This window comes from Geospiza fortis, unplaced genomic scaffold (genome assembly GCF_000277835.1).
Source record: "Geospiza fortis unplaced genomic scaffold, GeoFor_1.0 scaffold264, whole genome shotgun sequence".
In the NCBI taxonomy this organism is placed as follows: domain Eukaryota; kingdom Metazoa; phylum Chordata; class Aves; order Passeriformes; family Thraupidae; genus Geospiza; species Geospiza fortis.
The window spans coordinates 4286582-4298526 of record NW_005054332.1 but is presented as its reverse complement, the minus strand read 5'-3'; the positions used below and the strand labels follow the sequence as shown (position 1 = coordinate 4298526).

At 37.3% G+C, this 11945-nt stretch overlaps 1 protein-coding gene across 1 annotated transcript in view; it reads left to right on the top strand.

The window, feature by feature from the left end:
* Window positions 1-11945, top strand: part of PRIM2 (DNA primase subunit 2) — a 90671-nt gene that overhangs the window by 44530 nt on the left and 34196 nt on the right. Inside the window, exon 8 of the mRNA XM_005421691.2 lies at window positions 9083-9150. Coding sequence (XP_005421748.1) covers window positions 9083-9150 — 68 coding nt within the window. The remainder of the gene's footprint in view (window positions 1-9082; window positions 9151-11945) is intronic.

Below are 11945 nucleotides of genomic sequence, written 5' to 3'. Positions count from 1 at the left end.
ATGCAGAGGAAAATGTGGACTTTGGAGGCTGCTTAGAGAATGGAGGCTCTTATATGCAAAACAGAAAGGCTTAGGAGTTCAGAAATACTTGGTACTGTATTATGGGCTGTATTATGTATTTGATTTTCAGCAGGTTACCCAGGGAGATTGCAGAGACCCCATCCTTGGAGATACTCAAACCCTGCCTGGACAGTTCAGGTCAAACAGCTCTAGATGACCTTGCTCAGTCTGAGGGCTTGGACCAGATGCTCTTCAGAGATGGATTCAAACCTCAGCCACATTGTGAATCCCAGCTGGTGAAAGCCAAATGGACAATACATAATACAGACAGTCTTTCTTGGTGTTCAGATGGGATCTCCTGTGTTTCAGTTTGTTGTCCACATTTCATCTGGTCTTGTACACTGGTAACCCATGGGAAGAGCCCGGCTCTGTCCTGTTTGCACCCTCCATTCAGGTGTTCATATGCATTGGTAGAATCCTCCAGAGCCTTCTTTCCTTCATGCTGAACAGTTCCAGCTCTCCCAGCCTTTCCTCATAGCACATGCCCAGTCCCTCCATCTGTGTGGCCCTGTGCTGGTCTTTCTCTGGTATGTCCATCTCTCTTTTAGAGGGGAGCCTAGAACTTGGACACATAATCGATTCCCAGTAGTAAAATCCTATTACTAATAAAATCTAAATATCTCTTCTGAAGTTCTGTAATAAAAGTGATTTATAGTACCTGATTTTTATGCAGTAGCAGACATTTATTTCCTGTAGTACAATGGGGCTTTAGTAATGGGGTTTGTAAAGATAAAACACGTAAGAGTTTTTAACTGAAGGTTTATATGAAGGCCTACATTGATGAAGCCCTGTAGTAGTAATGATGACTATGGAAAATGAGCTTTTAATCAAGTATTTTCAATGGGTATATAGAGAGTTGTTTCTTCTCTTTTTGACAATACAGTCTTCAGTATCAGAGAACTTTTGCTAGTATGGTTGTTCTTAAGACAGTTTTGGAGCACGGTGCTGGGCTGATGAGGTCTGTGATGGGAAACACCTGCCATTGTTTGTGACAGTGACTTTGAGGGTCTTTAAATAATAATCTTTCATATGTTCTAACCAATTACTTCTTATGTGATGATATTGGCTAGTAGCTTCTACCAAGAAGAGATTTTATGATGATTTTGGCTTTCTTAATTTTCTTCTCACAAATGAAGCGCAAGGGGCAGGGTGTGTGTGTGAAACTTGAAAATCATAACATTGAGACCCTGGGGAAATCACTGCTGTCTGAGTTACCTTCTCCCACATCAGTAATGCTCCATGGATGCAAGTTAATTAAAGCATCACTGTATAGATGAACTGAGGAATACATTCCAGGTTACTTTAGAGTACTGGTGTCACCATTTAGTCTGTGAACCTGGGAGAAGAACTGGAAAAGCAACAAACTGTTCATAAATAATGCCAGAAGAAGAAACAAAAAATCTGCATGCAGCTAAAAAATAGTAAGCAGTAATGAAGAGATGAAGAACTGTTTGTACGAATCAGAAGTTCATGGTGAAATAAAATGAAATAAAAGAAACAATCTCATTTTCCATGCTTGCTGTGAAGGCGAGTGTTCCAGGATATCCTGTTTATTTGGTTTGAAAATAACTAGGGATCTGGAAGTTGATACTAAAAAAGGACTCAGGACTAAATTAAAAGTTGAGAATGCTCTCTGTAAAGGCCGAGTCAGTGGTGAAACAGTTGATAAAATCACTGAAGAGCATTCACAACTATGGGAAGCAGTATTATTTAACAGAAGATTTGGAGTTTGCTGACAAGGTAGTTTAAATGTCTTCCTCAATATACATATAATTAAAGCCTGAAACACACTATGCACTATTGTAAGAAAGGTGGAATCAATAACTTATTTTGCAGGGAAAATATCTAATGAGCATCTTCATAACTATCAACTTCAGCTTTATTTTAGTATGCAAAAAAGTACAAGAGATGAGTTCATTTGCATGCTGTCACCATCAAATGCAAGTGAAATTATTATATGCAGAAGTAATAATGTTACAAAACCCAGCAAAGTTTGTTTGGCAATTAAATAAGGTTTAATGATTGAAAAATTTTGCTTATAAAGACTAAATATGAGACTCTAATCCAGGTGTTATTTATACCTCGGTGTGAATATGAAAGCCTAGACATTTCCAAATGGGAAAAAGAAATCAATTACTTTCAGAAGCAAGTGCCTCAGGAAAACATTAATTATTATTCTGAGTGCATTTGACAAATGCGGAGCTGAAATTAGTGGACTTCAGTTTCTTCAGAGTTCTTAAAGCATTAGGTAAATATCTAGGACATGCTAGCAAGGACCTTTCTCACAATTCTTAATTTGTTTCTTCTCTTATGGAAAATTTTTCATTTGACAGCTTAAATTAACTGGCAAAATGAAAAGAAGAAATAATATATATAATATTTATAATTTAGAATATATATTTTACAACATAATTTATATTTTATTATACTCGTATATAGGTTTTAAATGTTTAGATACAGCATCTAAGCAACATTGATAACTGCTGTGCCCTGCCTTTTAAAGTCCAAAAAGAAAATGAGAGTGCCAATAATATAACTTTAATTCTTTTATTTGTTGGTTTGTTTTTTAAATAAGTTAGTTGCTGCCTTTGTTTTGCTTTCCTTAAACGTAGAAGGCCACTTAGTGTTGTGTGTTATTTTCTTTTGGCTAGCTTGTGTTACTGTGAACCGGGTGTGTGTGGGTGTGAGGAGTTGGTGAGGAGTTTTATGTAATCAAATAACAAAACAAAAACAAACCCACAAAACCAGTTTCAGCCTTATATTGACACTCATATCATCCACTAGGGATTTAAGAGGGAAATTTTTTCCTGTTCTTCAGAAATGTCAAAATTGTTACATTTGTACTAGAAGCCCAGTAATGCTAGTCTATATTATTTCCTTCCTTTCATTAATTTGGTGGTACTAGATGGAAATAATCTAAATGCTTTATGTAGTAAATTATATTGACCAATTAAAAAGTTTCATATAGTTGAAAGCAATTTTTTGCATAATTCTGTTAGTTATGAAGAATGTTACTTGCTGTTATATAAGTTGTGTGTTGTGGAATAGATGTAACATGAATTGTTTGGTGTAGTTTTTATTGAGCATATTTCAGTGTAAGTGCTGCTGAAATAACTTTTGATAGCTGAAGAAGCCTTGGCAAAAATTACTTATTAATTTTGTACAGTGCTTGAGATTTGTAAGATGCTGTGAAAGGTTAAGCCCCAACTTTTTTCGAAAGAAAATTGATCAGTGTTAAAATGTCAACTGTCTAGGTACAGCAGCATACTGGCATGCAAACCCTGCTCTCTCATTCCAGGTTCCCCAGCTGCATAGCATTTGCATTGTGACATTTTCTAACAACATTAGCACCATAGCCGATGTTTCAAAATCAATCAGTTTCTGTTGGTATGAGACAGCCTGCCCCTTAGTTGGATGTTGAAGGTGTTTCTCTGGAGCATAATTAACTTGAATTCTTGGGTTCTGGCAATATCTGCATCTCATGACTTCCTACTGCAAAATCATACAAACCAGATAATATAATTCTGAAATATCTTAAAAAAAATAAATAAAGGCAAACCAAAGTAATATTAAGGTTTTCTCAGTACAAAACCTTTCTAGACGTTGAGTCTGAAATTTAATCTAAAGCAAGTATTTTGGTGCCTGGTGCACTAAAATGCCTTACTGGAGAGTTCATATCCTTTAATAATACACTTTAGAAAATACCCAGCTAAAATTCAGGTTTTGTTTTAAAATTTTAGAGTTTCTATTCATCAGCAATGCTTCTAATCAGAGAGAAATGCATTAAGAAGTCTTTTGTCACTATTACTTCCTCTATTTAGGCTGAATTCTAGAATAAAATGTACATGAAAACTATTTTTTGTTGCTGAAGGCAGATTGCAGTGTGAAAATGATTTTACGTGAGTGATTTATGTTTCAAATGTCAGTGTGTGGTAGAGTTTCCATTTTTGTATAAAGGCTTGGCTTTATATATGGACTCATGGACTCTGTGTAAGTGGAACTGAGACTTAAAGGCCTGATATTTATTATAATCTTGCTGGATATTTGCAGAATTCATGTTCAAGACCAGGTTGAATGGGGCTCTGGTCTAGTGAAAGGGGTCACTGCCCATGACAGGAGTTTGGAGCTAGATGAGCTTTAAGGCCCCTTCCAGCCCAAGCTGTCCTGTGATTGTGTTGATTCCATAAATATGTAAAGAGTACTCTGAGATGTGTGTAGTGTATCTATAACAATATATTGAATATTATGGCACAGTCTTTAAGTGAGTAGAACTAAAATGCTTCTACCGAATTATTTTTAACCTGTTCCATATCTTAAAATGGTAATGAGGAGAGGAAATCTTCGCTAGGCATTTTTAGCATCTCCTGATGATTGTTTTTTCTTTTGATCAAAAGTATACTCCAGAAGGATCGCTAATCTAGATAAACTAGGGTTAAGGACAAAAATCTGGAATTAAGGTAAAAACTTTTACAGAAAACATCTTACTGTCTTCTTTTGTTTCTCAGTTACTCCCAGTGAAGGGGGAAAGCTGGGATCTGTTATTCTGACTTTCAGATATGGCATGGCTACAGTATACTCAGTAAAAAAACATGGTATGGTTACATAAAATTTGATATTTTGTTAGATTGGTTACATTTAGAAAACATCTTAAAATGCTGGCCAGACAGATCTTTGAATAAAGTTTGTCTAGTACTAATGAGTTAGTTGGAACAAGTCTAGTGCCTATTAATGTTAAATAGCTATCGCTAAAGGCAGTCTCTATTTCAAAAAGTTCAAAAGAGAGACCTGAATAGGTAGTGATGCATTAGTAGAGCAAAAAGTAATTTTATTTCATTCCACTAAAGATAATTTCTAATTTTATACCATTCCTTTAGATGAGTTACTGCTGCAGGTACTACTATGATGTCATATTTTACTCACATCTTTGTTTCTATTTTTTATGGAAAGAAGATTCTACCCTCTTTCACTCTTGCACTTAGCTACTGTGCAGGCTCATACTCAGCTGGGTGATGCTTTTAATGGGAACAGGTAGCCCATTGTGCCTTTGTTGGGCACAAATAGGCCAGGCAGTAAGTTGGGCACAGGCCCTGCAGAGCGACCTTGACAAATTAGAGGGCTCGGCAGTCACCAGCCATGAAATTTAACAAGGGAAAGTGCCAGGTTCTGCACCTGGGATGGGGCAGCACTGGTTGTGTGCATATACTGGGGATGAGAGGCTGGAGAGCAGTGCTGTAGAATGGGACTTGGAGGTCCTGGATGATGGAAAGTCAAATCTGAGTCAGCAGTGCCCTGGCAACCAGAAGGGCCAACCCTGTCCTGGTGGCATCAGACCCAGCATTGCCAGCTGGGCAAGGGAGGGGATTGTCCCTCTCTGCTCTGAGCTGGGGTGGCCTCACCTCCAGTGCTGGGGGCAGTTTTCGGTGCCACAATGTAAGAAACATTAAGCTGTTAGAGTTCAAAGGAGGCCACAAGGATGGTGAAGGGCCTTGAGGGGAGGCTGCGCGAGGAGCAGCTGAGGTCTCTTGGTCTGTTCAGCCTGGAGGAGACTGAGCAAGACCTCACTGCAGTCTTCAGCATCCTCATAAGGGAAAGTGGAGGGGCAGACACTGATCTCTTCAGTCTTGTGACCAGTGACATGACTGGATCAAGGTAAAAACAGTTTATTAAATGAAAAAGGAAACCAAAACAAAACACCCCACGAGCAATGCTTGCCAGCCAAAGACTGATGCCCAGCCAGGTCCTGAGCAATGGCAACTTTGGAAAAACTACCCCTCAGTTTATTGCTGAACGTGAGGTTATGAGGTCACCAGCTCAGCTTAGCTCTGAGGTGTCTGTCTGCAGCTCACTCTGCCCCCTTCTCTGATCATCCAGGCCTTGGGACTTGAATTATCTTAAGTCAGCAGTGTTTTATGTTCTCTGTAAATTAAACTGCTTCAACATGATCACAGTATGGAGCTATGCTCTTTACTTGACAACATCTTCGTGTCTTTCATGTATCTAAAATGTCAAATGTCATGTTTTTGCATTTCTTTCTCTGGTATGACTATCTTTATGTTGAGTCATATAGAGATAGAAGCAAGGCCGTGCTTGCAGGAATTTGTCTAAATTTCATTTCAGAGTCATTGGAAAAAGTATTCAGAATCTTCAGAATCTCAATTTGGGATGTGTAATAGGGATCATCTTCTAGAAAAGTGCTATTGAAAAAGCTCATAAAATTCTTAGCGGTTTAAAAACACCAGCAATTATTTTCCATGACCTTTGTCAAAGCTGCTTTTATTTACAATGTGGCTCTGTTAATAAAAAGTTGAGGTTTTAAGAAGAAACTTTATACTTGAAAATATTTCTTTTTTTTTTTTTAATAATCCAGGCAAGTTGAAGGAAAATGTGCCCTTCCAATAAAGTTGTTCAAATATTTTGATGAGGTCTCCTCAGCTATGTTTAAGGAAATCTCTCTTTGGTGGTAGATAGAAAAAAGCATTGTCATGAGGATCGCACATCTTCCTGAAATTAAACATTTGAAATAACTGGACTAAGTGTTTGTTCTAAGATTTGAAAAGTATTAGATCTTATTTTCACAGATAATGTGAAAATAGGATGGTCTGTAGAGAACATTACCTTGTCCAGGCACCCTAATAGAGGAAAATGGGGAGTCATTTTGCTCCTAAGATTTGCAGATTCAGAAAAATATTGGCCATGTGGATTCTCCTTTGACTTCAAAGTACTGTGTTTTGCCCTTTAATGGCAGATCCTGAAACTGCCAAGCATAGCCCACCTCTTCCATATTCTTTCATTGCAACGTCAAGAAAAATCTTGGTTAAAGATCACTAGGTCTTGGTTCTGCCTCAATTACTACAAGTCTCCTAAATTAGTTTTAAACCAGTTTCTATTAATTGATAGTGCTTACACAGAAATGCAGTTTATTGTATATACAACTTGGATAATACTGTCGATACTTTTTCAGATTTTGAATGTTACTTTTTTTTGCTGCCTACATCATTGTCCAGTCAGACTGTCATAAACATCCTGTCACAAATGCACGCTTTTTTTCTGATGAAATGCAGTATTTCAAGTACTGCATAGAGGAAAATACAGTATGCTTGTCTTATGTAAAATTATACCTATGTGTTTGTGTGGAAAATTTTCAAGAGAAATATAGGTTGGATGTTAGGAAGAAGTTTTTCATGCAAAAGAGTGATCAAGTACTGGAATTGTCCTCCCAGGGAGGTGATGGAGTTGCCATCCCTGTATGTGTTTAAAAAAGGACTGGATGTGACCCTTGTTGAGGTGTTAGGGCATGGGTTGGACTCTATGGTCTTGAAGGTTTCTTCCAACCTTGTGGTTCTGTGAGTGTGCACACAAATACTATTTTCTGTATCTCTTAAGTTAATAATGGAGAAAGAAACATACTGTATTTCAGGTGGTTCTGTCTTTGTTCTGATAACTTTGGTTGGTGTTTAGAAGGCTTCCAAGTTTTTTTCAGAAATAATTTCTGATTTTCTGGTTGTGTTTAAAACAAAGTTGGAGGGTTACTTTATAGGGGATGTGAATATAGAATCCTTATGTTGACCTTTAAAACCCTATAGTAGGACAATGAGGGTTTTTTTTAATTAAAAGAAACTTCTGAGTAAATGAAGAGTTTACTGAAGTTTTAGTGTATCATATGCATCTCAGTCTAGCTCCATAAAACAAGGGAATGTGGATCATGCTGTAATTGCCAAGACAGCTGCCTTCTTTAAAAGGAGGATGAACGGGTTGCTGAGAGTGCCAGGTTAATGTTTTCTGCAGCAGTCAGGTCGGATGAGTACATTTGGCACACCTGGGAGCCGTGTGGTGAGACAGTGACTGCTGCAGTCCAGGGCTCCCTCGGCAGCAGAAATGGCCCCTTCTCCTTCCCTGCTGTCCCTGAGTTCAGTGGCTTCAACCTTCCCTTGGCGGACAGCTGCTTCCACCTCCTCTCATTTACTTGGTGGATGGTGCTGCGAGCTGGAGGTGCACGTTTCAAATTCGATCCCAGTCTGACTTCTGCCCAGCAGCAAAGGTTGTGGGATGGATGTAACGAATGGGTGGTCTTTCAGGAGTTACATATTTCTAATTAGTATGCATAATAATTCAATTAAGTAATACTGTATGCTGTTTTTGAGTGACTTGTAAAATACTTAAGACCTTAATGTTTATTTATACAGTGTGAAATATCTTGAAATTCCTACTTTGTTCAGAGGTAGTTTTCAAAATACAACCTGAGAAACATGACAGCCACAGAATCATGAGATGCACATTTATATTCAGTATTTTGAGTTAGATGTATGTCAGAATATCCAAAGAGCTATGTTTGTAGCTTTTATAGGTGAAGGTAACCACCTTATATACAGATACCAAGCAAATTTAATACATGCGTTTTTCCAGTTATTTTCGTTAATGCGCCAGTCAACTAATATTCTACCATAATGTGACATACAGATTTCTGGGTTTATTTTTGCAGAAAAAGTTGATTTTTCTAATTAGTCATATGAGTTAGAAGAAAAAAAATGTTTTAGAACAATCAAATTGTAAAACATGTTATGCCCATTTAAAAGAAAACAGTGTACACAGAGGCATGTTTATATAAAAGTCACACAGTGCTAAATACTATGTAAAATTGCCTTTATACAAATATAGATTATATATAATATGACTTCATGATTTATATTTACATTGGTAGAAGTCTGTCTAGGCAAAACATCACTTTTAGTTCAAATATGTTTGGAAAAACGTATACCACTTTCAATGATGTCTTGCTATTTAATTCTAATAGCATTTTAATTTTAGAAAAATGATTTTTCACTGTTTGTTAACTGGTAAATATTTCTGCTAGCTTCAGATTCTGGAAGGCTGTGCTTAGTTACTTTTAATAGGAGAAATTATGTCTTACCCAATGTTGTATAAAGTTGTAACAATGCAGTGTGACTTCCAACATAATTCCTGCCTTGTGCTATCAGATTTTTTAAGCTAATATTTTATTAATTGTACTCATTTTTTCTTCCAGCTGACAGCACGATCACTACCTTCCATACAGTCCGATGAGAGACTTCAACCTCTGCTTAATCATCTCAGGTAGTATAAAGTGAAAGCATGACTACATTCCTTCATACAGATTAAAGTAATTGTCTTGGTAGAATGCCTTAGGTACAGGTTTTTTACAGACCTCATCTGTGTGATTGGCTTTGAAAAAAACCCCAAAAGTATTTCTTTGACTTAACAAAAGCGTTATAAATTACATGGAACATAGTTTATAGGACTAGTGTTGCTTCTAAGTAACAAAAAATAGTTGTAGCTTTTATAAAGGTTGGTTTTGGGGTTTTTTTAATAGCAAGTGCAGTGTTGTTAAGCTCCTTTATAAACAGAAACAGATTCCAAATTACAGTGCTCAGAGCATGGTCTTCCTTGTTGCTAATATTCAATGCTCCCTGCTCTTTTTGGAAGATTTTACTGTCACTGATGAATGGAGTACTGATTTGTTATTTTAATGGATTTATGTAGATTGCTGAAAGTGCGAGCCATTAGAGTAAATAGTTTGCCTCCCTCTTAGTTCTCTGTGTGTGTGTGTATATATATGTATATGTATATATATGTATATAAGCTTTCTACTTTATTGGTAGGTAAAGAACTCTGGTCTCTTTCTTATATGTATATATATGATTGCTTTTTACCACTTTATATGGGAGACTTTTCTTACTGTGGTCATATGCAGGAGGACAAGGTCCATACAATTAAAGAGAGCTGGTTTAGTATCATGGAATTATTTAGCTTGAAAAGAACCTCTGAAGATGATTTAATCTAGCCCGTGTTCAATGCAGATCTGGTTAGATCAGGTTGCTCAGGTATTTCTTTTTGTAGAATTTTTAATGTCTCTAAGAATAGAAATTTACTTAAATATGGGATGTCAGCAATGAAAGCAGTTTCTGAACACATACATCTTGGCATTAAGATCATTGAAATTATGTTGGATGAATTAGAAATTGAAGTGTTGAGGCTCCATCGTGGCACCATTGCATGGGGAACTGGGATGCAGGTCTAGTTTGCTGGATCCTGCACCTTATTATCTACAGTGCTCTCTCTACTGCTTGAGCTATCTGTTTTCAAACCCTGACATTTTATTTTGATTTTTAAAAGTCTCATAATTTTTATTATATCAGAAGAGTTTTATGTTTGTTGTTTTTAGTGTAAATCAGAGTAGGAAAAATAGCTTTCATTGTATCTCTGCTTATTTACATATGATTGAACTTTGTTCAAAAGCAATGAATGAAAACAAGGATTGCAGTGTTATTGTTACTGTTACGTAGCTGGGGGTACTTCTGAATGCCAATAACCTTCCATGATTTTATTACCCTGTATCTTACTGGGGTTGTAAAAATATGCCTCAGTGGTATTCCTTTCTTAATTTGAAGATCAAGAACAATTAGGTTAGGTTTTTATAAACTGTGGTCTCTAGGAGTAATTACTGAGAAATTGAAAATTTCTTTTGATGTATGCTCTGTTCTATGTAAGTGGAACAGTCCTTCAGTATCACCATCAGTCCTGTGCTTTTTTTTTTTGTTTTTAGTATGGAAAAAGGAAAGGTTGCAAAAGAAGGTGCTTCAACAGGGATACTATACCCCACATTTATGCCAAATGGTATTTTTGTACATTCTTATGTTACCTTGGGTATGTATGTTATACAGCTGGTAAATCACTTCCATTTTGCTTTTTTGAAAATGGAGGGACTATTTCCAGTTTATTTTGTCACCAACCAAAAAAATGATACAAATGCTTCCAAGTTGCCCCTTTGAAAGTTCCTTTAAAATGAACAAAATATATCAGACCTTGCAACTTGAAAAGCAACCTCTGGCAGTGAGCAGACAGGTGACCAAAGGGAATTTAGATGCTTCTATAGTAAAATTAGTAATAATAGACACATGGTTTAAATACTTCAAATTATTTATCCCTTTTGTGTGATGAAAAAAGATCTATTAAGTACAGTAATCCCTAGTGGAGTACCTAGGGTCCTGTCTTCTTTAGCCTCTACTTTATTGCCTTGGGTGATGGCATTGAGTGTGTACTCAGCAAGACCCACATGATATAAAACTGGGGGGAATGGTTTGCACCGAATGAGTGCTCTGCATTTCAGATGGACTTGGACAGGAGGGAGAAATGGGCTGCCAGGAACCCTCTGAAGTTCAGCAAAGGGAAATAGCAAAGCTTGAAGTTGGAGAGGATTACCCCATATGCTAGTATAAGTTGAGGGCTGAATGGCTGTGAGTGCAGAAGAGGACCTTGGGTCCTGCTGGACAGCAAGCTGTGAGCCAGCAGAGTACCTGTGAAGCCAAGACAGCTGACAGTCCTCTTGCATGGCATTAGGAAGGGCACTTGCAGCAGGTCAGGGGACATGATCCTTCCACTCAGCCCTGGTGAGACCACATCTGCAGGGCTGTGACCAATCCTGGGCTCCCCAGTATGTACGAGAAGAGACTGAGAAAACTGAGGTTATTCAGCCTGGAGGAGATAAATTTCAGGAAGTGTGTGTGTGCATTTCATCAGTGCATGTAAATAGGTGTCTGATAATGAGGAGTAAAAAAAGAGTGAGAGTTTTCTCAGTGATAGGCCAGGAGGCAGTGGGCAGATATACAGGAAATACAGACTGATATACAGGAAATTCTGCCTAAACATAAGAAAGCAGTTCTTTTTTGACAGTGGTTGAACATTGGAACAGGTTGCTCAGAAAGTTATGAGTCTCTGTCCTTGGATATGCTCAAAACCCAGCTTTATGAGATCCTAAGCAACCTGCAAGCTTTATGAGGTCCTAAGCAAACACCATTTTGAGCAGGAGTTGGACTAGATGATCTTCAGTGGTCTCTCTGATCTAAACCCTT